The sequence below is a fragment of the Ogataea polymorpha genome, assembly GCF_001664045.1.
Source record: "Ogataea polymorpha strain NCYC 495 leu1.1 chromosome Unknown OGAPOscaffold_6, whole genome shotgun sequence".
Taxonomy (NCBI): domain Eukaryota; kingdom Fungi; phylum Ascomycota; class Pichiomycetes; order Pichiales; family Pichiaceae; genus Ogataea; species Ogataea polymorpha.
In genome coordinates, this window is record NW_017264703.1 from 528754 (window position 1) to 555149 (window position 26396).

General features: G+C 47.9%; 16 protein-coding genes across 16 annotated transcripts; 11 read left to right on the forward strand and 5 right to left on the reverse strand.

Annotated features, from left to right (window-relative positions):
* Positions 1-24: 24 nt before the first annotated feature.
* OGAPODRAFT_95410 (uncharacterized protein) lies at positions 25-1869 on the reverse strand (the record flags this gene model as incomplete). The annotated part of the gene is made up of 1 exon (XM_018357743.1): positions 25-1869. The coding sequence occupies one exon, from the start codon at positions 1867-1869 to the stop codon at positions 25-27; it is 1845 nt and encodes a 614-aa protein (XP_018209319.1).
* Positions 1870-1910: 41 nt separating this feature from the next.
* Positions 1911-4242, reverse strand: OGAPODRAFT_102415 (uncharacterized protein; the record flags this gene model as incomplete). The annotated part of the gene is made up of 1 exon (XM_018353111.1): positions 1911-4242. The coding sequence occupies one exon, from the start codon at positions 4240-4242 to the stop codon at positions 1966-1968; it is 2277 nt and encodes a 758-aa protein (XP_018209320.1). The 3' UTR covers positions 1911-1965.
* Positions 4243-4764: 522 nt separating this feature from the next.
* On the forward strand, positions 4765-9988 carry OGAPODRAFT_102418 (glucose sensor). Its single transcript, XM_018353112.1, has one exon. It carries the CDS (start codon positions 6686-6688, stop codon positions 8600-8602), a length of 1917 nt encoding a protein of 638 aa, XP_018209321.1. The 5' UTR covers positions 4765-6685; the 3' UTR covers positions 8603-9988.
* On the forward strand, positions 4777-6523 carry OGAPODRAFT_17176 (uncharacterized protein). The gene has a single exon (XM_018354943.1). It carries the CDS (start codon positions 4804-4806, stop codon positions 6472-6474), a length of 1671 nt encoding a protein of 556 aa, XP_018209322.1. The 5' UTR covers positions 4777-4803; the 3' UTR covers positions 6475-6523.
* OGAPODRAFT_9887 (uncharacterized protein) lies at positions 8771-9859 on the forward strand (the record flags this gene model as incomplete). Its single annotated transcript, XM_018358052.1, has 1 exon — positions 8771-9859. The coding sequence occupies one exon, from the start codon at positions 8771-8773 to the stop codon at positions 9857-9859; it is 1089 nt and encodes a 362-aa protein (XP_018209323.1).
* A 616-nt stretch (positions 9989-10604) lies between the features above and the next one.
* Positions 10605-12178, forward strand: OGAPODRAFT_17177 (uncharacterized protein; the record flags this gene model as incomplete). Its single annotated transcript, XM_018354944.1, has 2 exons — positions 10605-11590; positions 11752-12178. A coding segment is annotated over one exon (547 nt), but the record flags the coding sequence as incomplete, so codon positions are not given.
* On the forward strand, positions 11588-12111 carry OGAPODRAFT_14361 (uncharacterized protein; the record flags this gene model as incomplete). Its single annotated transcript, XM_018353414.1, has 2 exons — positions 11588-11590; positions 11752-12111. The coding sequence occupies 2 exons, from the start codon at positions 11588-11590 to the stop codon at positions 12109-12111; spliced, it is 363 nt and encodes a 120-aa protein (XP_018209325.1).
* Positions 12179-12276: 98 nt separating the features above from the next.
* Positions 12277-15683, forward strand: OGAPODRAFT_17178 (uncharacterized protein; the record flags this gene model as incomplete). Its single annotated transcript, XM_018354945.1, has 2 exons — positions 12277-12295; positions 12343-15683. Coding segments are annotated over 2 exons (3127 nt in total), but the record flags the coding sequence as incomplete, so codon positions are not given.
* Positions 15684-15777: 94 nt separating this feature from the next.
* OGAPODRAFT_102432 (serine/threonine-protein phosphatase PP2A-2 catalytic subunit) lies at positions 15778-19791 on the reverse strand. Its single transcript, XM_018353113.1, has one exon. The coding sequence runs from the start codon at positions 19621-19623 to the stop codon at positions 18592-18594; it is 1032 nt and encodes a 343-aa protein (XP_018209327.1). The 5' UTR covers positions 19624-19791; the 3' UTR covers positions 15778-18591.
* OGAPODRAFT_17179 (uncharacterized protein) lies at positions 15778-19791 on the forward strand. The gene has a single exon (XM_018354946.1). The coding sequence runs from the start codon at positions 15921-15923 to the stop codon at positions 17238-17240; it is 1320 nt and encodes a 439-aa protein (XP_018209328.1). The 5' UTR covers positions 15778-15920; the 3' UTR covers positions 17241-19791.
* Positions 17312-17863, reverse strand: OGAPODRAFT_9889 (uncharacterized protein; the record flags this gene model as incomplete). Its single annotated transcript, XM_018358054.1, has 1 exon — positions 17312-17863. The coding sequence occupies one exon, from the start codon at positions 17861-17863 to the stop codon at positions 17312-17314; it is 552 nt and encodes a 183-aa protein (XP_018209329.1).
* Positions 17944-18516, forward strand: OGAPODRAFT_25216 (uncharacterized protein; the record flags this gene model as incomplete). The annotated part of the gene is made up of 1 exon (XM_018355303.1): positions 17944-18516. The coding sequence occupies one exon, from the start codon at positions 17944-17946 to the stop codon at positions 18514-18516; it is 573 nt and encodes a 190-aa protein (XP_018209330.1).
* Positions 19792-19933: 142 nt separating the features above from the next.
* Positions 19934-20599, forward strand: OGAPODRAFT_14366 (uncharacterized protein; the record flags this gene model as incomplete). The annotated part of the gene is made up of 1 exon (XM_018353415.1): positions 19934-20599. One exon carries the CDS (start codon positions 19934-19936, stop codon positions 20597-20599), a length of 666 nt encoding a protein of 221 aa, XP_018209331.1.
* A 474-nt stretch (positions 20600-21073) lies between these two features.
* Positions 21074-22134, reverse strand: OGAPODRAFT_17180 (uncharacterized protein). Its single transcript, XM_018354947.1, has one exon. The coding sequence runs from the start codon at positions 22066-22068 to the stop codon at positions 21091-21093; it is 978 nt and encodes a 325-aa protein (XP_018209332.1). The 5' UTR covers positions 22069-22134; the 3' UTR covers positions 21074-21090.
* Positions 22135-22709: 575 nt separating this feature from the next.
* On the forward strand, positions 22710-23784 carry OGAPODRAFT_17181 (uncharacterized protein). Its single transcript, XM_018354948.1, has one exon. The coding sequence runs from the start codon at positions 22738-22740 to the stop codon at positions 23758-23760; it is 1023 nt and encodes a 340-aa protein (XP_018209333.1). The 5' UTR covers positions 22710-22737; the 3' UTR covers positions 23761-23784.
* Positions 23785-24087: 303 nt separating this feature from the next.
* OGAPODRAFT_17182 (uncharacterized protein) lies at positions 24088-26392 on the forward strand. Its single transcript, XM_018354949.1, has one exon. The coding sequence runs from the start codon at positions 24111-24113 to the stop codon at positions 26352-26354; it is 2244 nt and encodes a 747-aa protein (XP_018209334.1). The 5' UTR covers positions 24088-24110; the 3' UTR covers positions 26355-26392.
* The last annotated feature ends 4 nt before the right edge of the window (positions 26393-26396 follow it).

The window sequence follows — 26396 nt, forward strand, 5'->3', positions numbered from 1 at the left end:
TCGCCGGTATAGGAGTCGAGGGTGTCAACCTTGCACTGCCATGTTTTCCACGATCTGCGCCCGCACCAGCTCCAGATCCTCAAAGCCCACCTCCTCCCGCAGGTACCTCTCCACGCCGCCATACTTTTCGTCCACCCAGTCGATAGTCGCGCGCAGCGCCTCGTACCGGCTGCTGATCAGGTTCCGGAACCCATCCTCGTGCACGTCGAAATTCTCTCTCCCCCGCGCAACCGTTTCGAACAGCTGCTGTTTCACCCGCGTATCGGACATTTTCTCCAGCGCCGAATAGAACTTTGCGCGTATATGCTCGTGGTCCGGGCGTAGCCCGATCGTCGTCAACTCGTACTCGCGGGCAATGATCCATGGGTCCACGCCGGCAAGCAGAAGCAGCAGCATCCCCACTACCCCAGTGCGGTCCTTGCCCGCCGTGCAATGAAACAGGATGGGGCAGCCCGGGTTGTCTCTCAAATACTCAAAAATCGTCCGAAAAGCACTCGTGCCCGTCGCCAGAACGTCCTTGTACACCTGCACATACGTCGACCAGCACGTGAGTAGGTACAGGTAGTGGCTGGTGGCCTGCGACGGCGACAGGTTCGAGTCGAACGCCGGGACGTGGAAGTTGGTGGCATGAGCCAATTCCAAGTGGCCGTACTCCTCGCGCTCCTCTGCCGACCGCAGATCAAATATGGCACAGATATTGAGCTCTTCCAGCGTCTTGCGGCCTTTGGCAGTAACATTGGTTGGATTGGCACACCGGAACATCAGTCGCGGCCGCACTCTTTTCGTTGCCCCCACGCACCAGCCACCGAGATCGCGGAAATTTGCAATGCCTTCCACCTCGACCCAGCGTGGAGTATGCGCGTCCATGTAGAGCGTGTTGCGGTAAAACCGTTCGCAGCTCTGCTGCGGTGAAAGCCATTGCAGAACGCGCTGTCTAAACTCGCCGGTGTAGTCGATCACCTGTCTGCCGCGGTGCATCGGATATGTTGTCCCATCTATTGTCACCGTGCCGTCTCCAAGTGTGTACTCAGTACTCTCCAAATTGTCGTACACCGTCAGACCATAAAAGTTATGGCCCGCCTGTTCGATGATACTCAAATCGCTGCGCTGCCCCAAAACTTCGTGGTACATGTACTTGTCCTCTGGTGGAATCACCTCGTCTTGCGATCCGTAGATATTCAGAACCTGCACCATTTTATCCAAACCTTTTAATTTATTCATATCCTGCGCGGACGTGCTCATCACTTCGGTGGTTGGAATCCACACATCTCGGTACTTCCCCTCCACGTAACCGGAAAGGTAGTACCCACCCTTCTCTTTGTAGTCCGGATGGTTGCGCTCCACCCGCTCCTGCATTCCTTTCCCGTCAAATCGACCGCAACAGTTGATCAACATGTATGCCAGGGGCTTGCCCAGCTGTTGTCGCTGCAGCGTCCAATTGAACATCACCACAACCCCACGCGAGTGTGCACAGATTAGCTCGACCGCCAGTTTGACTCCCCTGTGCCCGCCCGACTGGAAATACTCCACCACGCTGTCCAGATCCTCCACGTCCTCGTCGATCGTGCGGCCGTCTTTTCCGCATTTTGACGAGTCACCACAGCCCCGAAAATCAAACCGTGCAGTGTACAGGCCGTACTCCCTACTGAGCGCGCTCGCAAGCCCCGGATTGAACCCGAAATTCTTATGCGAGCCCAACCCGTGCAACAACACAGCGAGCCTGTTTGTCGCCGGCCCCAGGCCGTTCGTGAAATGGTCCGCGTGAACGGCGGGAGGAACGGTCAGAATCAGCGACAGCGTCTTCGACGGGTCGCTCAGAACCGGTACACGACACGCTTCCTCGTACAAAAAATCGGTCGCAGAGCTCATAATAAAAATATCAAATGTTTTTTTTACTCTATTTCGGCTGCAATTATAGTACATTATAGCACATAGTATACATAATCATAGTTGTTCCCAAAACAACTACTTCCCCTCCTCCTCTTCCTCTGCCTTCAAACACTCTTCGATGTCATTCAGACTCTCGTCAACCTCGTCAATTGGCACGTTCGACAGCTTCGAGACCAGCCGCCGGTAGTTGGCGATAGTCTCTGTGTTCTCCGACGCGTCTGCGTACAGACTCACCAGGTCGTCGACCGTGTGCTTGCGCGTCATCTGCAAAGCCACCAACGTGAGCACCAGCCGCAGATTCTCGGGCGTAGGCTCGGCAGCCTTGAGCTCGCCCTCGTTCTCAATGCTCAACTGCCGCAACCGCTCCGTCTCGCACTGTTGCACCTCGGTGGCCAGATCCTTCGCCTGCGACCGCTCGATCAGCTTCTTGAGAGAACGAGTGCGCGCAGCATACTCGTCCTCGGCAGTCCTGAGCTCCTCTCTCATCTGTGCCAGCGCGGCGTCGAAGTCGCCGGTCTCCTCCTGCTCTAGCTTCAGCACCGTCTTGAGAATCCCGTTGATTTCCTTTTCTGTGTTGGCGATGTCCGTGTCCATTTGGCTCAGAATCATGCCGAGCTCCTTGATGTCGCTGTCTCGTTGCTGCAGCTCCTGATCGAACGCGTTCGACAGCTCGCCCAGCTTCTCAATAATGTCGCCCGACTTCTGGCTCACCTGGATCGCCGTCTCGGAGTAGTGCGGCATTGCCAAGTAGTTCGACGCGTTCAGATACGACTGCGTCATCGACGCGTTGTGCAGGTTCAGCGACGGCGTGAACGGCTTCATCTGCGACAGCGAGTCCAGGTGGTTCCGCTGCGAGCCCGCGCCCATGCTGCCCATGAAGGAGTACTGCGCAGACGCTGGTTCAAACACACTGTTGTTGTATAGATAGTCGCTCACGTGCTCGTTGCGGTGGTTGGGAATGTCCACCCTCGCGTTGTATCCCAGCAGCACACGCATACACTTGTTGGCGCTGTGGTGGCTCATTATGTGCAGCGCCGTGTTGCCGTCCATATCCTGCTGGTTGATGAAATTGATGATTCGCTCCATGGGCTGCACCGTCTCGGCGATCTTGGTCAGCAGAATTTCTGTGTAGTACCGTGCCGCTGGCAGGTTGTTGACCGAATTTGTTGAAAAGCCGATATGGTGCAGTATCGTGCGGCCGCGCTCGTCGGTATCGAGCAGCGAGTCGCGCAGCAAATCCAGCAATTTCGCAAACGTTCGTCTCGAGTACGAGTTCGTATAGAGCACGCTGCGCATGATCGGCACCTGGCCCTCATTATTCAAGGCTCTAGAGTTGCATCCTCTGTTCAGCAGGGCGTCGCACATGCGCAGGTCGCCCATGGCACACGCCCAATGGAACGTAGTGTTGCCGTCCTTGTCGATAACCTGGTCTGCATCGAAAGGGCTGTTTGGATCCAGAATAAAGTCCGGGATTTTTGTGTCTCCGGTCAGGTTGTCCTCTGTCGAGAGAAAATACTCGAGAAGCTGCTGTGTGTAGGACCTTTTCGCGTCAAACCACTGCTGGCTCCGCTGCGGCGTAGCCCGCGACTGCGGCGAGTCCAGCTCGTGCTTTGTGTACGGCGATAAATTCTCGATGTACGGCGGCGCGTGCGCGAGTGTGTCCTGCGGCCGGTGCACGGCGTACTGCTGTTGCTCCAGCGCGGTTGCAATATCGTCGTCGCTCATGAAGTCGCTCGGCGAGGACCCTCTGTGCTGCTGCAGCCCGTTACCGCGCCGCTTCAGCGGCTGAGTGTCGCTGTCCTCGTACTCAGACTCGGACTCAGATGGCGGCTGCGGCGGCGTGGCTCGCAATGGCTGTGGTCTGGGCGGCTTCAGCGTGCGTTTTCTTGCCGCAGCCTCGGCCGGCTTCGCTGGAAACTCGTTTTTCCGCAGGGCAAGCGGCTCAGAGGCCGTTCTAGCGCTCACACGGCCTCTTTTTCCCGCGCCACTCGATGCATGGTGGTGTTTGGGCGCCGGCGGCGGCGTTCGGCCGCCGTCCTGGGGCTTGTAGTCAAACAGCGGCTTCAATTCGTCGTAGACACCAAACTCGTTCGCAATGTCGACGGCCCGCTCCATCGGAACCCACGTGCCCTGGTACTTGCCGTATCCTCCTTGCACCTTCTCGTGCACGCCAACCTGGACGTCGCGCTCCAAGATTCGGGTCCGCTTTGCTTTCGGGAAATTCGCCACCTTGAGTATGTGCGTCGCGTTGATCCAGCCGTCCTTTTTTCGTCGCATGACCGACGATTTGGGGTTTAGAAACTCATACACCGGTACGCCAGAATAAACGGCAGAGTATAGGTTTTCGGACATTGTGCGATGCGGTTACAACTGCACGGCCATACACTCAACAAATGACAACGATCGGATTCTGTGGGGGTGCTGTTGCGTGGTGCTTATGGACGGCCCATACAATGTGTTTTGTACAAGAAAAACCACGGCGCAAGACTACTCTACTCCACCGGCCGGGTAACTTTGGCTGGGTCTCTGTGCGACTGCGGAGCTCTGAAACGGCGCTGCCAATCTGGGGCGCGGGCGCGCCACGCCGGAATGTATAACAATAGCTCCCGATTGTGGCCTGCAAAAATACACGCGTGCAACAATCGCGGGCCCTGGCGCAATGGCACCGCGCATCAAATTGACGATCTAAAGGAGGCGGACAGGGGTTTGTTTGGTTGTTTTGCATTTACCGAGTTGGAGAAACCAGAATGCAAACTTGATCTAACTTGTCAAGCTAGCTGAACAAAACTTTGATCTTTCTTTCCTTGTTTTGTGTGGAGATAGCAAGTTTACTTCACACGCTTATTTTGTGTGCTCACTATTTCTGGCTGTTTTGTTTATCTAAATTTCCCAAACCTGCCTCAAACATTTCATATGGCATCTGAACTGGACAACCCTGTTCCCGAGCCGGGCCCAGGCTACAGAAAGCCTCTGTTCAAGTCGTTCACCAGCGACAGGAACCTGAAGCGGTTCTCCATCTCGGGACCCGCTCTCAGGGTGGATACCTCTTTTTCTGAGGCCGCTGCGCCCGCTGACTCTTCTGCGGGCAGTCGCAGAAACTCAGTCCTGGCGACGCCGCTCGCAGCCGGCCACATGCTGGAGAACGAGGCCAAAAGATCGAGCGTTCAGCTGGAAATCGCCGACATGACGCTGGTGGTGCCCACGTTCGTGCACAAGTGCTGCCAATTCATCCTGAGCCAGGGCCCGAAAGAGGGAATTTTCCGCATCAACGGCTCCATCAAGAAGATTAAGAAGATCGAGGCGCTGATCCGCGAGCAGGGAATCGACAGCTTTGAATTTGACACCTGCCGCGTCGAAAACGTCGACAATTCAGAGGACACGGCGCCCAATGCCTACGACGCCGCCATGGTGCTGAAAAGGTGGCTGTCGAATCTTGCTGACGGTCTCATCACGCTGGATGTGAGCAAGTCTCTCAAAACGGCGGCTGCGTCGCCGCAGGAGGTTCCTGTTTTAGACGAGACTGAAGACGCTGCACGGACAGCGGAAGAGGCCTCGCAGACAGAGTCCGAGGACGCGTTCAGCCTCAGCTCTTACAAGACCATCCCAACTAGCGTTGAGGACACAGACAAGGAGAAAGAGTCGCTGGAAAACCTGCCCCTGGTCAACTTACACCTGTTTATATATCTGCTATCCTTTTTGAACAAGTTGTCACAGCCGGACGTGTGCGACATCACCAAGATGCCGTCCTCGAACCTTGCCAAGATCTTCCAGATGAGTTTCTTCAAAGTGGACGATCTGCAACCACAGCTTGCTTCCGCCGCAAGCACAGACGATCTTCTGCAAAACTACAAAGCCAACGAGCGGCTGCTGCAAAACTGGATCACGTCATACGACCAACTGGCGGCCAAACTGCGCTCCTTTGTGGCAGACAACCAGGAAAAGCTTAAGGAGACGCTGGCCTCCCCATTGGTGGAGGAACCGCTTGCTATGCCAAAGCTGCGAAACCGGTCTGTAACAGAGGACAAGCAGCAGAAAAGACGCTCGCTTTTCGGCTACCGCTCGCTCTCCAACGCTCTGAGCTCCAGAACCCTGTCGCAAGTGCTGACTGGCTCGCCTGACGACACGGGAAAACGCTCTGTCTCCGACTCTGCAGTAGAAAAATACCCAAATACCCAAGACCTTGCTGTGGACAGGAAACTCAGACGCCGCTCACTGGGATGGTTTGCCAACTCCAACCTGAGCACGCCATCTCTCAGCAGAAAACAGGGCGAGACACTCACGCCAGTGACCGTGTCTGGTCCGCTCAGTCTTTCTGCAGACGATCTTTTACAGACCACGAGCGAGGCCACTGAGCAGCCGGTGGCATCCAGTTCGAGCGAAGCGACACTAGAGGTGTCGAAATCCAATTCACACCACTACGAACTCAGCGAGTCCAAGGAAGTTGTTCCTGAGGTTTCTGCCGTTCCTCGGACAGAGGTGCCGGTGGATACGCTGGACTCGCTGAACGTTAAGCCGAGCAAGAAGAACAACAGACTGTCCAAGATGTTTTCCGTTAGATTTGGTCTTTCCAAGATGATCCACTGATCCTCGGAAGCGTTTGGTTCTTTGTACGATGTTGTTAATGAACACTGCTACGATAATAACTTCCGCGTCGACCGACGCGTCTTTACAAGTTCGACTTTCTTTTTCTCTCCGCTCTTCCTTTCCCCATAAAAAAAAATATAATTAAATTAAAACCTGGCAAGACCCCGGATTTGCTAATAAGAGCGTTGTTCCCTGTGCCCATATTAAGGCCATGTCGACAGAAGCTCGAGATCACTCGCCCCCGCTAGAACTGCGGGATTTGAGCTTACAGGAACCCGCTGGATGCGTCGAAGTTCGAGATACTTATACAACCACTGACTACGATCAGTCCGCACAGCCCTCTGTGGAGGATGAGAAAAAAGACCAGGCTCCGGATGGGGCTGAGCTCGAGCGCCAGAGGAACTGGTCGTCCATTATGGCCGTCTACGTGGGTTTGCTAATGGCCATCGGGGGCTTTTTGTATGGTTACGACACAGGCATCATCAACGGCCTGCTAGAAATGAAATACGTGAAAAGAACGTTCCCGCCTAACAACGCGGGTGGGTTCAGCGCGAGTCAGTCATCCATCATCACGTCAGTGCTTTCGATCGGTACTTTTGTGGGCTCGTTATTTGCGCCCGTGCTTTCAGATAGAGTGGGGCGACGGCTGAGTATCGTCGCGTCGTCCACAATTATGTTTTCGCTCGGCACGATATTGCAGCTTGTCTCGGAAGGTATCCCACTGCTCTGTGTTGGCCGCTTTGTCAGCGGCTTCGGCGTGGGCATGATATCGGCCATCATACCGCTCTACCAGGCCGAGGTGTCGCCCAAGTGGATCAGAGGATCTGTGATTTCGTTTTACCAATGGGCCATTACGTGGGGGTTGCTTGTTTCGAGCGCCATCACCCAAGCAACGCACTCCATCGATGACGCCCGCTGCTACCGCATCCCGATCGGCCTGCAGCTGATCTGGGGCGTCGTCTTAGGCATTGGAATGTACTCGCTGCCCGAATCGCCGCGGTTCTTTGTCAAAAAAGATCGTCTTGACGACGCCCTCCACGCTCTCTCGCGATTCCGCCGCCTGCCCCTGAACGACAAGTCGCTGGTCGAGGAGTTAATTGAAATCAAGGCCAGCCACGACTACGAGATGAGCTTTGGCCCCACAAGTATCATGGACTGTTTCCGCAGCTCGCCAAGCCGCGCCAGCCAGCTGCGCCGCATGCTCACAGGCATGCTTTTGCAGGCGCTGCAGCAGTGCTCGGGAATTAATTTTATTTTCTACTATGGGGTCAACTATTTTGTGCGCGCAGGAATAGCCAACTCATACCTGATCTCGTTTATCACCTACACAGTCAACGTGGTGTTCACCATCCCGGGCATTTTTTCGGTCGAGATTTGGGGCCGGAGATGGCTGCTAATTGTTGGGGCTGGTGGAATGACGGTGTCGAATTTTGTCATCGCCGCGGTCGGCGTGACCACGGACTCTCTCATTGCCAACAAGGTGATTGTCGCGTTTGTATGTCTCTTCATCGCATTCTTCGCCTCCACGTGGGGCCCCCTTGCTTGGGTCGTTGTGGGAGAAATGTACAGTTTGTCGGTACGGCAGAAAGCCGTCGCACTGACCGCTGCTACCAATTGGCTGGTGAATTTTATTTTTGCATGCTGTACGCCATACCTGGTTGACACAGGCAAGCACACTGCCGCTCTGGGTACCAAGATCTTCTTTCTTTGGGGGTCTCTGAATTTTGTGGGCATGGTGTTCGCCTACTTTTACATCTACGAAACGAAAGGACTGCTTTTGGAGGAGGTGGACGAGCTATTCAGGGTGTGCAAGAGCGCACGCAAGTCCATGTATTTCAAGCCGCACACAGAAACGCCGGAGAACGAGGGTTCCCCGCGACACTCGGAGTCACATAGGGCTAACGCTGTGGCCATGACCTTGGACATTTTGAACGTGCCAAACAATGTGCCTCCATCGGTCCACTCGACAGACGATGAGAGCGAGTTTTACCATCCGCACCTGAGCGAATACCTGGGTCCCCAGCCAGAGTACAATTACACCAACCAGGAGGACCTGATGGGGTTAATTCGTAGTTTGGGCGTCGGTTTGGATGGAACAGCAGAGTCTGTACATAGCCATGGACAATAAAAAAATAAATATTTATATTTTATTATTTTATTTTATTTTTTCCACCTCATTTTTTCCACCAGAGGGCTTAAAAAATTGACGCATCTCAAGGCGCGAGGTGTCTCTCCTTTTATATTCCGGTGCTTTAATTTTACATTTTGCCATTGATTCTACTCCAAAGACAACCAAATGTCCCTGGAAATGAAGACCACCGAGCTGGAAGGGTCGCAATCGCCGGAGAACGGGTTTTCCACAGAGGCATCCCAGGGGCTGGTGTACAACCTGGTTCAACAAAATCAACAAGACGTTAGCGAGGTTCCTGTAGATGTTGATCATAGGATCCCAGTCCCAGCATACACGTCAGATACCTTCTTCGCCACCCTCTACAGTCTCTTCAAAAATTTGACATCGTCAAGGTCACAGACAAAGGGAGAAGGTGAAGGCTCAGAGGTTTCTGGTTCTATTTCCTACTACATCTACCATTTGATTCTTGTGTTTTTGTACCTGCTCATGTCGGTGTACCGCTTTTATGAGTACACTTACAACAGACTGAAGCTTAGATTCCTGAATCTGGCCTACAACCCATCCAGAACCCCCTCGTTGATCAACAGCGACGTGAATAAACTGCCCAAAATCCCGTACCGCTTGTCTGCCATTTTGAACTACAAGTCGGAACAAGAGGAGAACGGCGGCGTCGAGGGGCTTTGTAACGACGCCGCCGAACTGAGTGCTTGGTGTCTGTCGTCTGGAATCCCAAATTTCACGATTTACGAGTATCACGGCATCCTAAAAAACCACATTCCAGAGCTGCGTCGATCGATCCATCGCAAGCTCGTGGCATACTTCGGCACCAGCAACGTCCCTACCTACCAGATAAAAATCCCACATTTGAATCTAAGTTACACTGGATCGTATGATGGAGAATATGATGACAGTGAGGACAAATTTGATATCGAGATCAGTTTGTTGAGCGTGGTAGACGGAAGACCCACCATTGTGGAGCTGACCAAAGTCATGTCCCAGCTGTCCAAGAACCATGAACTAAGCGACAAAGACATCAACATGAAGTTTATTGACCAGGAACTCCAGCAATTGGTTGGCCCAGAGCCAGACCTGATTGTCATGTTCCAGCCGTACCTGAACCTTCAGGGATACCCGCCATGGCACACACGGCTCAGCGAGATGTACTGGGAGCCAGACAATGATGAGGTTTCCTACGCTGTGTTTTTAAGAGCATTGCAGAAATATTCCACGTGCAAAGTCAATATCGGTCGCTAAATTTCTCTCCTTGCACAATGTTCGCTAATATTAACCAACACCCTAAGTTGGACTTGCTATCTTCATTGCATAATTAGGCCATATACTCGTAATATGATGATAATAACGACCTGCTTGGCCGCGTCTCGCCTCTTCCGGTGTAAGGTTTCGGTGCAGAGATGTGTGTAGGTTTTCTTGCTTTATCAAAAAGGTCTCGGGAGAAAAAAACACATCCACTATCTTTTGTTTACCAACTAGTCTTTCCGTATAATATTTGTTATATCTGGGACGCGGGAACAAGTTTACAACCGGTTATAATAAACGGTAAGTGTGCAATTCAGCAATTTGTGCAATTGGACACCGGTTTTTAATGGGCGGGATCAAGAGTGGATGTGGACTGGTGAAGAATAAAATTACGAGCGACGTGTCAGGTCGCGCCAAGATCGACACCGGGGTCTCGCGTTCAGTGAATTGGGACTTCTGGAGAACATTCTACATTATTGCAGTATACAAAGTGGACTATATAAAGATGTTTCGGGCGCCACTACTGCTTCTGAGCTTATTGTCCAATTTGATTCGTTGTCACTTTTTTCGCCCGCGAGCCGCAAAGGCCAGAAAAATTTAATACCGGGCAGTCAGCCCCCTTTCAGGTTCGCGACCTCCCCCCAGCTTTCTCCGTGGCGTGCGAAATCTTTAATTTTTTCATTGACCCAAAACCGATAACAGTCCTTTGCCACAAACACAAATAGCATTACTAACGCGTAAAGATGGGTTTGTCTATTTCGAAGTTGCTCCAGGGCCTATTTGGTCGCAAAGAAATGAGAATTTTGATGGTGGGTCTCGATGCTGCCGGTAAAACCACCATTCTATATAAGTTGAAATTGGGCGAGATTGTCACCACAATTCCAACAATTGGCTTCAACGTCGAAACCGTGGAGTACAAGAACATCTCCTTCACCGTCTGGGACGTTGGTGGACAAGATAAAATCAGACCATTGTGGAGGCACTACTTCCAAAACACACAGGGTATCATTTTCGTTGTCGACTCCAACGACAGAGATCGTATCTCTGAGGCCAGAGAGGAACTGCAAAGAATGTTGAACGAGGACGAGCTGAGAGATGCATTGTTACTGGTTTTCGCAAACAAACAAGACTTACCAAACGCCATGAATGCTGCCGAGATCACAGAAAAACTGGGTCTGCAGTCCATCAGACCTAGACCATGGTTTATCCAAGCGACCTGCGCCACCTCCGGTGACGGTCTGTACGAGGGTCTCGAGTGGCTGTCTACTAACTTGAAAAATGGTAACTAAATGGTTTAGACTGAGGCCGCAAGTGAAACAGACTACTCATAGTGAACTTTGTCTCGATTCGATTGGTTTGCCAAGTAAGTTTCTGTTCTCAATCTAAATTGTGTATTCTTCTTACTAATTTTACCAATCAAGCTCTTTATAATCCCCGACGGTGGGCCCGTGTGCTTCCCGTCTCCGTATCTCCAAAATCATGACAAGATCAACTCTTGGGTAGCCATTCTGCTTACGTAAGAGTTAGGGAGTCTCTACGGGACAATTTCGCAGTCACAAATTTTTCTCTGTCAATACTGCCACGGGTCAGTTACTTCCCGCCAGGGCTTTTTTTCGACTCACCACGGGGCTCTACCGGGGCCACCGCCCGGCCTGCATGCAACCAGGACCTTGAAAAATTTTACAAACGTTTTTCAAGTTTGTCTTAGAGCATTAAATCAACGAAATGGTATGTGACCAACAACAGGAATTAAAGCCAAGGGTGACACTTCACTGGTCGTCAGTGTCAAGCATGCCAGGCCACGCATGCACGAATGCTGACCAGTTGTGTTTGCGCATTTCAAAGAGTCCCCTTGTCTTATTCGACAGTTCCGTATACTAACCCCTCAGGCCGGTGTCAAAGCTTACGAACTCAGATCCAAGTCTAAGGAACAACTGCAGGAGCAGCTGGTCGAGCTCAAGAAGGAGCTGGCTCAATTGAAGGTCCAAAAATTGACCAGACCATCTCTCCCAAGAATCCACACTGTCAGAAAGAATATTGCTAGAGTTCTCACTGTGATCAACTTGCAACAAAGAGCTTCCGTTAGAGAATTCTACAAGGGCAAGAAGTACATTCCAAAGGACCTCAGACAAAAGAAGACCAGAGCTTTGAGAAGAGCCCTCACCAAGTACGAGAAGACTCAGAAGACCGACAAGGCTAGAAAGCAAGCTATTGCCTACCCAGCCAAGAAGTTCGCTGTCAAGGCTTAAGTGAGTCGATGTTGTTTGGTGTGGTAATGTATATCTTTGATAATCTCATAGCAAAGAATCTGCAAAAGTACTTTGTAAATCTCTTTGAACCTCCTTGCACCGCTCGTAATCTTCACCAGATGGTGGCAAACAAAAAAAAACACTAGTTTCAACTCGAGGTCGAGAAATGAGTGATCCGGAAGAGGTATGTGTCTTTCTAGCGCAAAATTGCTGTTTATGCTAACGCTCTAGATTCGTGCTAAGCGATTGGCCAGGCTTGCGGCCCTATCAAACGAACCCACGCAGCCCAAACCGAAAAAGATTGCCAATCCAGTGACTCCTAGCCCTGTCACGTCGTCTGCTGTGAAACCTCTCGACAAATCGGCGTCGAGTACCCGCGAGCCTTCAGTCAGCGGGTCGAACTCGCCAGAGAGAAGACAAACCGAGTCGATCGAAGATTGGATCAACACGAAACTCGAGGATATTCTCCAGGCCACTTTATCTAAACAAAAAGCTTTAAAGTACACGTACCTGGAATCGATGGCTCAGGAGATGCAGATCTTCAATACGGACTCCATCGATAGCATCCTACTAGACATCTTGACGGAAAGAGGAATAGATTCCACCAAATACGAAACTCCCTTTGAGTACCTGTCCGATTGTTGGAGTAAGGCCAAAAGTGTTCGCAGATTGATCAAAAATGACGAGCCCGGCAAGGACGCTAAATTACACCTTGTTGACGAAGTAATCAGGTTGACTTCAAGCTACTCGCTCTTATTGTTTCAAGTTCCCGACATGTATGTTGACGAGGTCAAGCTGGACGTGATTGTTCGCCAATTGTGGTCTTCCATCAACAAGTACGATACTTTCCTAATGGACATCATATCCAGATCGATCGACAACGACAGTGTTCTAGACTTCCTCAATGTTTTTCTTCCGCATCTGTCTCGACAGCTCTTGAGTCTAAACTACTCCACCGACACCGACTACTCCAAAATCTTGACCGTTTATCAGATATTGGTCTCCAACAAGACCATTGCCTCGCAGCTGTACCTGGTGGACGGATTCCACCCAGAAGGGCTCAAGGCCAACGAGTTTGAGCTGAAGACCATTCTTGGGCCCGTGCTTAGAGTGTCTCCATTGTTACCCGAAGTCGCAATTTCAAACTATCCAGAAGGACTCACTAAAATTCAAATCAAAAACGTCCATGAATCTCTTCACAGTGAGCAGGTGGTTCTGATCAACAGATTATTTGGAATTTGCGACAAAATTGTGAGGTCTGGAGAAGCGTGTCGTACAGCGTTTCTTAAACTATTAGCTGATATCGTAAATAAGAACCACCTGAGAAGAGGAGAGCACGCCAATCCGAAAAAACTTGCTTCTGACTCATTCATGTTCTGCATCACTATGGTTCTTGTCAAGCTTTCACAACCCTTTTTGTCTGATGGCATCAAGATCGACAAAATTTCAATGGACTATTTAAGTCGCCGCAACAAACTTTTGGACCTGAAGGAGGAAACCAAGATTAATTCCACTATCCAAGAATATGAAGAACATTATCCTGAAGACAGTCTTTCTGACGAGCCATTGAACTTCATATCCGAATGCTTCTTTTTAATGCTTAGCTATCTGCAGTACGGTTTCGGAGGTATGGTTATCAATTCGGAAAGACTTTCCAATCATGTCAAACAACTTACACAAGAACTCGCAAAACTGGAGGAAATGCTACAAAAAACCTCTACTGATAATGCAAACCCGCTAGCCAAGATGCTTGCTGATACTAGACTCAAGCCTCTGAAAAAAGAGTTGCAGAAACTGAAATCGATGAAACTGTCCATCGACATGTGCTCTTTGAACAGGGAATTGCAACTTGAGATTTTTGACGTGATCAATGGAGCAATCAAGTTTTTCATCAGGCTTATTGAGCCTACTCACAGCTATCCAAACATTGCACTTAAAATACCGTTCAATAAGTTTGATGACGATGTCGACAAGTTCGATGACTTCGAGTACTTGAGAAGCATTGCTCCTGTGCCATTCAAATACTACCCTGAAATGTTTATCGAGGGCATCGTGAATTACTGTCATTATATTGCGAAATTCAGCAACAATCCGATGCTACAGAATGAAAAACAGCTAAATCAGTTCATAGAGTTTGCAATAATCATCCTCAGATGTCCTGAACTGGTCAACAACCCACATTTGAAGGCTAGATTTACAGAGGTTCTATTTTTCGGCTCTTTGCCTATGGCTAACAACATGGATGGATACATGGTCCATATCTTCAACAATAATGATCTTGTCAAAGAAAATCTGCTGATATCTCTACTAGATTTCTACGTGATGGTGGAAAAAACGGGCGCATCCTCTCAATTCTATGACAAGTTCAATGCCAGATGTCACATCTCGATGATTTTAGAGCAGTTGTGGAAATTTGATTTTTACAGAGCTGATTTGAGACGTATCTCGAAGAACCAGAAATTCTTTGTGCGGCTTATTGCGCGTATGCTGAACGACACAACCTACTTGCTGGATGAGTCATTGAACCACCTGCACACCATTGGAACGTGTCAACGGGAGATAGCATCGCGCAAAAAGGGAAATCCTCCCTCCACGGAAGAAAGCGATGAGGATCTGAACAAAAAGTTGCAGGAAAGCGAGAGAATGGCCAAGTCTCTAGTGCAGCTTTCCAATAAGACGATCCAACTGTTTGACTTGTTCACGAAGGAGATTCCTTCGGCTTTCTACATTGTGGAAATTGTTGATAGACTCGCTGGTATGCTCAACTACAACCTGGTTGCCCTGGTTGGGCCAAGATGCAACGAGTTGAGGGTGCAGGACCCAGAGGCATACCATTTCAATCCCTCTGACCTGCTGCTACACATCTGCTCGATTTTCATCAATCTTTCTAAAGGCCAGGAGTTTGTGGAGGCTGTTGCCCGAGACTCGAGATCTTTTAGTCCAGCTTGTTTCAAACGTGCGATCCAGATTCTCAACAAAGTCGGCAAAATTGACGTCGAATTTAGTACCAAACTGAACAGCTTTGTTGAGCAAGCCGAAAAGGTGAAGGTTGAGGACGAGGAGGAAGAGTTGGAGCTTGGAGAAATTCCAGACGAGTTCCTCGATCCGCTCATGTTCACCTTGATGAAGGACCCGGTGAAGCTTCCGCAATCCAAGGTGAGCATGGACCGGTCTGTCCTCAAGGCGCATTTGATGAACGATCCAACGGATCCCTTCAATCGTACGCCGTTGAAGCTTGAAGATGTGGTTGAGGACACTGAGCTGAAAAACAAGATCGAGCAATTTATCCAGGACCGTCGTCGACACAGAGACAGCCAGGGCGACGTGAACATGGAATAATTGGCTTGAACATGATTTCAGGTTCGCTTTACGGGACTAATTTTCTCGCTGGTGACAAATTCCGCGCCCCAAAAATTAGGCTACTATTATTATCATTAAGCGTCGGTTTATCAGGCGGCGGACAAGGAGAGCGGTTGAGAGGAGCTGGTGACGCAAAGGAAACCGCGTACCCCAGCTCTCGGGGGGTCGACAGGAGCGTATGTATGGAGTATCTGTAAGGGAATAATGTCGGGTAATTCTAGCGTCACAAGAAAACCTGTCGCGTGTTGTAGCGGGGGGCACAAGAGCGCAGGAAAAAATTAAGACAGGAAAAGAAAACAAAGTACCACTGCTGATTTCTTCCTGGAGACTGGGATACAATCGTCTGTAAACCAGACAATCGGGACGGAATAGCTGGAATTTTAAAGGTATTGGAATTGTGCTCACGAAAGACAAAGTCATCGATAGCATCACCTAAATATATCACTAGGATGGCTGAGGACCAATCGGAACCAAGTTCGTCGTCAGCGTCAACGCTCAAGAGGTCTTTCAGCCCAATAGATTTGAAGGCTTCCACTCCGCAAGGAATTATCAAAGAGCTGTCTGACGCCTATGAGGTACCGGAAATACTTGTACGGTCACTGTTCAACATGAATGGCAGAAACAATCAATCGAACCTCAACGACCGCAAATTCATCATCAACCTGGAATCCGAGATCATTGAGTTCATAGTAAAGCCCAACGTCGATTCGTGGAAAATGACCCCGCTGAATTCCTACTACCGGTTACTGACTCATAAATTAGCCGAGTACTACAATTTAGGGCACATATTGTCGAACGACGGTTATTCGATGGTTTTATTCAAGATCAACACCTCACTAGTGAATGCCGACGATGAAACAAAGAAATCGGCAGCATTTGACGATGAGGGCAACATCAAGCCGCTAGATTTCAGAAATATTAAATTTGATCCAATGGAGAAGCTCGACAGGATAAGGGTCTCGGAGATTTTTGAGAACTACAAATCGTATTTCAGCTCGAGTCTAGACCGCGAACAGGAAGATGAGCGGCCTATTTCTGGCAAAAGCGGCAAAGGCAACAAAAAAAATGGCAAAGAGGAAGGCTACCAAAATGGTAGCTCGGGCTATAACAAAAACGGCAACGGGCATTATCTGGAAGACGACAAATCATTCCGAAAACTAGGCAGTAGGGAAGATCACGGCGGTATGGATGGGCCGAATGGGTTTGTCGCTGGAGAGCCCGACACGCGGCCTCGCGGGAATAGAAAAAAATATCAGCATCCACCAATGCCAGAGTACGGCTACTATCATCCATTTGTTCCGTACAATTATCCGTACGGGCCTCCGCCTCAAATGATGCCACAACCTCTGGAGTCTTCCCCCGTCAACATGAAGAGCACGTCGCCCTCCGATGAGCAGGGGCTTTCTCCTAGCCCTTCTTCGGGAATGCCTCCTTACCCTTACATCTACGCTGTGCCAACTCCACCGGAGACATCCATCGCTCCAATGCCAGCGTCCCAGGTGCCTGCTGAAGGTTCGCCTAATTCCGCGTCATCGACACCTCTGTCCGCTTCTGCCTCCATGCCTCCTGTTCAGATGGTGCCTTCGTATCAGTATTACTACCCGCCTCCACATCCGGGCATGTATTATCAGATGGGGCCGGGCAGCAACGGGGGACGGTACTCCAATGGAAGAAACAAGTATCCTGACAACAACAACGGATACTACAGGTCGTTTCAAAACGGCGAGAAAAAGAGCTACAAAAAATGGAGCAACGGGGGTGAAAAGTGAGGATTCGATCTGGACTGCATCACATCCACTAATGTATATGATCTAACATAACGATATCATGTGAGTCTGTATTACAACTTAGATTGGTTTTTTTTCGCCCTGTCGAGAGCTATATCGCACATCGCGTCAAAGGCCTCTTTGATTTCGGCGTCCATATCGTTTCTTGCGATGCGTTCCTTCATGATTTTCATTATCTCATCTCTTGACCTTCCGTTCACAAACACGACAAATCGGAGTCCCTGGAAGGTAGCTTCGTAGATGTCATTAAGTTCCACTAGTTTCTGTGCAAGCTCAGGGTCTGCATTGAGTTGAGCCTGTTCTAAAGATGAATGTGAGGAGAGTTTGACATTCGCGTCCCTTGGCGGACCCAGTCTTGGATGTGCAGAGACTATATTATCAATTGTCGGCTTCAGACTCCGGTCATTAACATATTCGAGATAGAGTTTATTCAGTTGATTTCTGCATGCCCCGATCAATTGGTTGTATGTGGTGAAAGAACGTCCAAGCACGGTTGGAATTAATATGTCTGCCAATGTGTCACATGGCTCAAACAATGCGTCCAAAACAGCTCGCTGTGTGTGAGGATCTGATTGGCACAAAATATGGCAAGGCGGTAACGACATTATGCTCAATTTAAAAACGTCCAGAATTTTTAGATCCACAAAAATCTGCCAATTTGTCCAAATATTGTTTATTTCGAAACATGTCAGACACGGAATTGGTTCCTGAAGAGATTCCTGGCTTCAAAGTCGGCGAAAAAAAGTCCCTCCAAGAGTATGCGCAGTTGGATGCTAACGATGAGTCGCTCAACAAGTGGAAGCGGTCGCTTGGTCTGAATACGGGGGAATTGTTGCCTGTCAAAGAAGGGGACAAGAGAACAGTAGTGATACTCTCGATGACTCTTAACATTAGAGGCGAGCCTCCAGTGATTGTAGAGCTGGAAGACGTCAAAGATCCAAAGGTGTCATTCAAAATCAAAGAGAAAAGCATTTACCAGCTGGTGATCAAGTTCCGCATCCAGGGAGAAATCATCACTGGCTTAAGATACCTGCAGGCTGTGAAGAAGACGGGAATCACGGTGGACAAGCTAGATGAGCCACTGGGATCATTTGCTCCCTGTACTGTGGACAAACCTTATTATGAAAAGGTGTTTGACGAGGTGGAAGCGCCAAGCGGACTACTGGCAAGAGGCTCCTACAATGCCGTGTCCAAATTCATAGACGACGACAAAACTGTGCACCTGACTATTCCATGGAGCTTCCAAATTGTGAAATAGTCACGTAATGAAATATGATAATGAATGTTGGTGATACAAATAAACCAATTTAGTAACTGTAATGGTTAGAGCACGTCATAGGAAATAGTCTGGAGTTTTTCTGGTCACGGTAGGCTCGCCAGGGCGAACGGAAGGATCGTATTGCAAAAAGTCTCTGTTGTGATTCTCGTCAACTTCCATGATTGCAGCCTGGTTTCCACATCTATAGCAGTAATTTGGTGCAGAGAAAATAGTAACCACCAGATCTTGATGTGACCAACTGTAGCCCTCCATCACTAGCTGATGAGCTCTGGCAATAAGCGAAAGCCCGTTTGTGTGGTTAAATTGTTCGGATATGTCCTGACCAAAAGTGAAACCAGCACCTCTAGGAGAAATTCCCCATCCTCCTCTATCGTCAGGGTCAGACCACAACAGATCGCACATAGGTCCCTCGTGCGGAACCTCCTGAATTCTGTTGAGTTCCCTGACCTGATCGATCGACTCGATCATTGGCGACAAGCCACCGTGTAAACAGAAAATGGAGTTGTCAACCAATGCGGTGATCGGGAAGTAATCGAATAGGTCGGTAAACATCTTCCAAACATTAGCGGAACCATATTTTCTAAAGCATTCGTCATAAAATCCGTAAACCTGTGTAATTTGCCTCGACTCGTGATTTCCTCTGAGAATGGTGATTCTCCTTGGGTACCTAACTTTCATAGCCACTAAATAGCTGACTGTCTCCACTGAGTAGTAGCCTCTGTCAACATAGTCCCCCATAAACAAATAGTTCGTATCCGGGCATGGGCCTCCAATCTTGAACAGTTCCATCAAATCATGGAACTGTCCATGAATATCTCCACAAATAGTAACTGGTACCTGAACCGGTTGAACATTCTCCTCACCCTTGACAACCTCAGCAGCCATCGCACAAAGTTGCTTGACAGACTCCTCACTCAATGGCTTACATTGGCTCAGTTGTTCTATCCAGCCATCCAGCGTGTTTCTCTGGGTGGTTGGGTCGGTCGTGATTATGGGGAACTGGGAAAGCGAGCTTTCCTTTCCTGTGGTCTCTGGCTGTGTTTGCTCGACGGCATCTTCCATCTGTATATCCGAATCCAAATCCATGGTGAGTTATCGTATGTTTATCAGTAGGAGTGTATTTTCAGTTATTGAAAAAGTGCCAAATAATGTGCTGTCAAATGGCTTCTATGTAATAGCGTGTGAACCTTCTCTAAGATTAAGTATTATTCAAAACTCTGCAATATTATATTGAATAGATCAATTGAACATCACTCCTTCTGTTTCAATCAAAAGGTGTTTTGTCCCAAACCCATGAAAAAGTGTTGCTGTGAGTTGTGCACGACACCTCTGCTAAAAAAGGGCAAAGGATATTTATTTTACCTTCCTTTTATACCTCTCCTTGTTTATGGACCCCATGTCTGGCTCTATCTGGAGCACCTATAGGATTGAAGATTCGCCCACACATAAGCCGCCATACTCTTTGAATCCTGCCGAGGTAATTCCTACTCTCAGGTCAAAAGTCATACGCCGACAATCAAATCGGCTTTTCCCATCGTCTCACTGGCTGATTGAAATGATGGAGGAAAGATTAGTGCGCTGGAGACCTACTTCGAGCCAGAACAGTGTCTCATTGGTGTTGGATGGAAACCATCCCTACCAGAAAGAAGCTTTGGCCATAAGAGAGATAGTTGAACCAGAAAAAAATACAGCGCCAGAGAATGACAGCGTTAGAAACGATACCCTAATATTTGATCATGGAAAACCAGAACAGCTTTTGGGAACCACCACCCTCCGCTGGATCCAAGACCTAAATAACTCTTTTGACCTCGACGATATGCCATCTGATTTTCAGTACTCGAATTCTTTTAGATGCATGGGGACGACTACAGTCATTTTTGGACGTAATCCAGATGAGGACATGCGGACGGTGACGGCATCGCCGTTGGACTTCGACCGACATGTGTCTAAATTGACTGAGGGAGAGACTACAAATCGTGCAGATGGACTCCAATCACAATTTATCCAAAACGAGTCGCCAGACCAGGACCCGTGGTACTCTTGGATCTTCGGCTGTTACTAACTGATGTTGGATCCAGTCTCAAGTATATTAACGGACACACTAAATATAAACAATGGAAAGACTTTCAATGCATATACAGATGTTGGAGAATCACATATATCGAATGGTTGAAAAGACAACTCTAACCAAAGACTTCGAGATGGTCACCGTTTCAGCCATTGCTCTTGGCCATTCTCCGCCCGCCAATTTACTTATTTGGATCTAGCTCTGACCTTCCGTCTCTTTCTCTTAAGTCTTCTAACTCTCTTCTTTCTCCACTTAGCTCTCATCCTGGGATAATAACTTTTGGTATGAAAAAAAAACTAATGCTGAAAGGTTTTATATTTATAGTGGACAAGGCTCGTCGACGTAGTCGTGTGCTCTCTAATTATGAACCCGCAAGCTACTATATTTTTTTTCCCAGATGTTCGAAGCTCCATTCCTAAAAGAACCCTCGGCTACGGTCACGTGCAAAAATTATCATAAATAAATAGTCTTCATTATTACAAGTTCTAATCTCTAGAGGGCTCAAGACCTTGCTGGCTCAGCCTTTTACGTTCCTGATACAGTGCGACATGCAAGTTGGGTTCAAATTTCTCAATTCCAAAAGCCTTGCAGATGTTCGTGATGGAGCTTTCATTGAGCAATAGCTTTTCTTTCAAATCACCCTTTTCAATGTATTCAAGCACATTAGATCTTGTAGTTTCATCTGTGGACTCGACGAAGAGGTTGTGTGCATCTTGTAAACCGATCATCTGCAGATGATGCTCCTCGCCACCTTTTAGGTCCAGCAGAAAACGGAGATGCTTCACTCCATTCAATGCCGTCAGATGACAGTACGCTCGATAAGCAAGGTAGAATCCAGGAACGTTGGGTATCAATGGGATCAATGCAAAAGGAATTGTTAGTGGCAGCAGTAAGAGATTCACAAACAAGTACTTTTTATGGTACTCGTGACCTTTTTGGATCTCTGATCGAAGTTCGTTAGTGATTTGCTCGCTAGAGAGTAGCAACGATGGGTAGTATAAAGGTATTTGCTCCAATTCCTCCGGAGAAATGCCTAATTGGGTCACCAATCCAGGATGCACTTTGCGATCTTGGTCTGGTGTCCTGTCTGTTTTCTCGTGTGGTTTCTGGTATTCTTTCAAATATCTAGTGATTTTGTTTTGCGACGGTATGGACCTAAAGCACGTTTCCATCCACGGTATTTCATTTAGAAGACGATGCATAAGACTCACAATTGATTTGTTGACTCTATTTTCGGACCTCTCAAGTTTGTTCCATGCCCTCGCCGCCCAGTTGACCAGCTTGGTGTCCATCCCTTCCTTGCCATTTGGTAAGGCCTTTGGAGTGTACTGACAGAAGAAGAATGATTTCTTGGTCGTGATAGGTAAACACACGATATAGATTGGATGGCCCTGAACCTCAGATTTGATGCGCTCCACTAGTGAATGGTACGGCCGGAAAGAGATCCTTCCAGTATATACCATTCTGGTATTACGTCTCAATGTCAACATGATATTAGATACGTCAGATGAGCTTCTGATTGGGTTTTGGGGCTCAGTAACTCTTGATTGATTATTCTGAGGTTGACAATTATTTAGAGATTGCTACTATGTATAGCCAGTTACGTAATCATGGGTTCAACCCTAACGTGTCATGAACTTTAATACGGGTAGCGTGGAAGTGGCTTTTGCACCCATGTCAATTGATGCATGGATTTTATCTCACTTGTTATAGTGCTGCTGTTGGCAAACATTTTTCTCAAGTACCACGATTAAAAACTAGCTACATTTTATTTATTATCTCGAGTTATTTAAATTGACGCAGAGTTAGCTTTCGATATGAGCCAACCAATTAAACTTCCTGCTGAGCTTTTCACAAAACAGAAATCAATGTAACTCTGAGCAATTGGGAAATGCAAAGCATTGCTTCACGGTTTATCATAGACTTTTCATCTTGCAACTCAGCTAGCGCATCACAGATGTCACGGTCGTGGTGTAAGGATGTGGACATTACTTCTTGGCTGCTCTAAGAAATTGCGTTCGAATTTGTGCTTAGACTTTGTTTTGTTAGGACATTTTAATAACTACAGACTAAACGCTTGATTTACTGAGCCCGAGGGAACCCCTGACGGGAGCGATTCAAAGTTTACGATCATGTCTGAGAGTCATCCTGGACCTAGCTCTGGATCAGGTGTAAATTCAAACACCATGTCCAGCGGTCTGAATAATGGACCGGACATCTTTCAGAAAACCCCAAAACACTACCGACACAAAATCCAACCGATTCCGCCCTACGTGCTAGATGGTGTTGAGCGAGGCCAGATTCCGCTTCAGCCAGAGGCTAATGACAATTGCTACAGTCCTACTTATTGGAGTCGCTTTATTTCGACTTTCAGGAACATTGACGCCTATGCTCCGGATCAATTCAATCGGTCAGGAGCTGAGTCCATTCTGGATAGCTACAAGTTGGAACAAGATTGGAGAGGTGAGGAGAAGCTACAGCGCATGTACAACGGCCAGCCATATTCCGCGCTCCATGACACTGGAGATCTGAATGGAAACAATTCAGGAGCTTATCATAAAGCCAAATATAGATCGAAAGCAGGCTACTGGATTTCGGAGAATAAGAAAGACTGGAAGCCTCGGTTGAATGACATCTTGGTATACAACTCTTACATCCCGCTTTTTTTTCGAATGTTCACCCTATTTCTTTCATGTGTTGCTCTGGGGCTTGCCGCTCGCATAGTCGTTTTGAATAATCACCTAGATACCACTGACCACGTTTCGCAGCAACCGAGTACAATAATGGCAATTGTTGTGCAGTCTGTGGCCATTTTGTACCTGTTCTATATCAGCTACGATGAGTTCACATCTCAGCCGCTCGGACTCAGGGATCCGCAAGCTAAATTGAGACTGATTATGTGCGAGCTCGTGTTTGTGATTTTTTCCTCTGCTAACCTCGCTCTCAGCTTCAATTCCCTTTACGATTCTCGATGGGTTTGCAGAGTCAACCACTCACTTATGAGTGACCCCAATTTGCTGGTGTCTATGTGCAGTCGTCAACGAACCCTAGCCGCATTTCTCTTCATCATCCTGGTCGTTTGGTGTATAATGTTTACAATCAGCATCATTAAAGTGGTGCAAATGGTCAACAGAAATGACCAAAGACTATCTTAGCATTATATATATCGCATCAAAAGTTCGCAAGCTACGTTTTTTTAGTTAGGGCTATTTTTTTTACCCTTACACGCGAGTTCTTTTTTCAACTTGGAAAAACATTTGTGGCAAACAAACAAAGGGGTCAAGAGAAAAACGGTAGCATTATCGGAAGATTATAACTTGCGCTCCCTTGTTAATTTTCAGCTTTGCAACTTATTGTAATATTGACTGATTTGTGCTCACCTTTGCGCTACTTATCCATCCATTGAAATATGTCAAACTCATTTCTGGATCGAACATGGAAGGAAATCGAGCCCGCTATTCATGTGATCCTCGGTGATGAGAAAAACTCCTCTCTTGATTCGTTCATGTATACACAGACATACACCAAAGTTTACGACTACTGTACTGCTGCATCTTCAAGGAGACCTACGGCATCGAGCGTTGGAGGGGGTCCTGGAGATGGTTCTGTCAGATTGGTTGGTGGGGAACTCTATGCCAAACTCAAGACCTATTTGAAACATTACCTGGAGAATCTGAAACAGAAGGAAGGTGAGTCTTTCCTTCAGTTCTATATCAGGACCTGGGAACGGTATCTAATTGGATCCACAAGGCTGAACGATGTCCTCGACTACATAAATAGATACTGGGTCACCAAAGAACGAGGTGATGGTCACAGAGAAATATACGACATTCTCAGTCTGTGTTTACTTTCCTGGAGAGATTACAAGTTTCACACAAATTTAGACATATTGATGTCAGAGATCATGGAGCAGATTCGCGATCAACGACTGAACAAAATCGATTCTATTGGAAACTTAAGTGTGGCCATCAAATCCTTTGTCCTTCTAGGATTTGACGTGAACGATCTGAAGAAGCAGAACCTATCTGTCTACATTAACGATTTCGAGAAATCTTTTTTGACGGAAACATACAATTTCTACGCTGAGGAATCTCAAAATTTCATCAAGGAGTACGGAGTTGTTAATTACCTGGTGAAAGCAGAGCAGAGGATAGAGGAAGAGCTGAAGAGACTCGAAGAGCTAAACGATCATACGAGAAGGCCATTAAACGATTGTTTGAATGAGGTTTTGATAACTAACCATGCAGATGTCATTCGCTCAGAACTAACTCCATTACTTGACCAGGAAAGATATTCTGATATCAGAAGAATGCACCACCTTTTGAAAAGAGTGCCAATGACAATAGACCCACTTTTGCAGCAATTCCAAGCGTACATCAGACAACAGGGTCTTAATGCTGTTGAAGAGCTCAAGTTGCAGCTTGAGGCACAACAAAAGGAACAGAGTGTGGAAGAAGATGGAAAACCTAAATCAAAGAAAGGGCTTGCATATGATGTCGATGCAAAGACGTATATTCAGACGCTTTTGAAAGTTTACCACAAATTTCAAAATGTGGTGAAGGAATCCTTTGAAAACAACGAGGCATTTGTGAAGGCTTTAGACAGCGCATGCCAATCCTTCATAAACTATAACCCAATTGCTACCCCTAAAGACAAATCCAAATCCAAGACACCAGATCTTCTTGCCAAATATGCGGACGAGATGCTTAGGAAGAAACCTGAGGATATGTCTGTTGACGAGCTCATGACAGTTTTCAAGTTCATTGATGACAAGGAAAGTTTTGAGGTCTGGTACAGGAGGTTCCTCTCCAAGAGATTGATGGGTTCGACAATGACACCAGAAGACGGCGAAAGGGAGGAACTGATCATTGGCAAGTTGAGATCGGCCAACACGCAGGAATACACAAACAAAATCACCAACATGTTCAACGATATTAGAGTTTCGCGGGACCTCGGTGCCTTGTACAAAGAAACCATCATGCAGGAGCCTAATCCTAAAGAGTATGTTTCCGATTTGGAACCGCGGATTCTGGACTCTGGTGCTTGGCAGTCCATTTTCAATAAGAGCAACGAATCTATTTTGCTGCCACCAATGCTAATCAACACACAAGAGAAGTTCGCTTCTATATATCAGTCGAAGTTCCCTGGACGGCAGCTCAGCTGGATTTGGAATCGGTCCAAAGTCGAGCTGAAAGCTAACATTTCCAAACCTGGGAAGCCTCCATTTTTGTTCACTGTCACTCTTTTCCAGATGGCCATTTTGTACCCATTCAACGAAGCAGATACGCTGAGCGTTGCTGAGTTACTAGAGGCCACTGCTGCTCCGGTGGATGTGTTCAAGGCCAACATCGTTCCCTTAGTTAAGAACAAACTTTTGATTCAGAATCCTCCAGGCGAGGAAGCTATCACGAAGCCTCATACAACTTTCACCATCGTGAAGGAATATACATCCAAGCGTATCAAAGTGAATTTCGCATCTGGGGTGAAACTAACAGATTCGAAGAATGAAGAGAAGGACACAAACACCGAGATTCAAATGCGCCATCACGGTATTTTGAAGGCTTCTATCGTGAGGGTGATGAAAGCTAGAAAACATTACAAGCACGAGCAGCTAACGAATGAGGTTTACAAGATGATCGATCGGTTCAAGCCTACTGTGGCGGACATCAAGAAAGCGATTGAGGTACTTATCGATGAGCAGTATCTTGCACGAGACAGCGAAGGCACAGGGTATGAATATTTATCATAGCATCATATAATACCTGTTTTAGAAAATTTATATTCGGCAGGT

Excerpts from the sequence above, each read along its gene's own strand:
- OGAPODRAFT_17181 (XM_018354948.1), top strand. The coding sequence starts at position 22,738 with ATGTCTGAGAGTCATCCTGGACCTAGCTCTGGATCAGGTGTAAATTCA.
- OGAPODRAFT_17176 (XM_018354943.1), top strand. The coding sequence starts at position 4,804 with ATGGCATCTGAACTGGACAACCCTGTTCCCGAGCCGGGCCCAGGCTAC.
- OGAPODRAFT_17179 (XM_018354946.1), top strand. The coding sequence starts at position 15,921 with ATGGCTGAGGACCAATCGGAACCAAGTTCGTCGTCAGCGTCAACGCTC.
- OGAPODRAFT_102418 (XM_018353112.1), top strand. The coding sequence starts at position 6,686 with ATGTCGACAGAAGCTCGAGATCACTCGCCCCCGCTAGAACTGCGGGAT.
- OGAPODRAFT_17180 (XM_018354947.1), bottom strand. The coding sequence starts at position 22,068 with ATGGTATATACTGGAAGGATCTCTTTCCGGCCGTACCATTCACTAGTG.
- OGAPODRAFT_17182 (XM_018354949.1), top strand. The coding sequence starts at position 24,111 with ATGTATACACAGACATACACCAAAGTTTACGACTACTGTACTGCTGCA.
- OGAPODRAFT_102432 (XM_018353113.1), bottom strand. The coding sequence starts at position 19,623 with ATGGATTTGGATTCGGATATACAGATGGAAGATGCCGTCGAGCAAACA.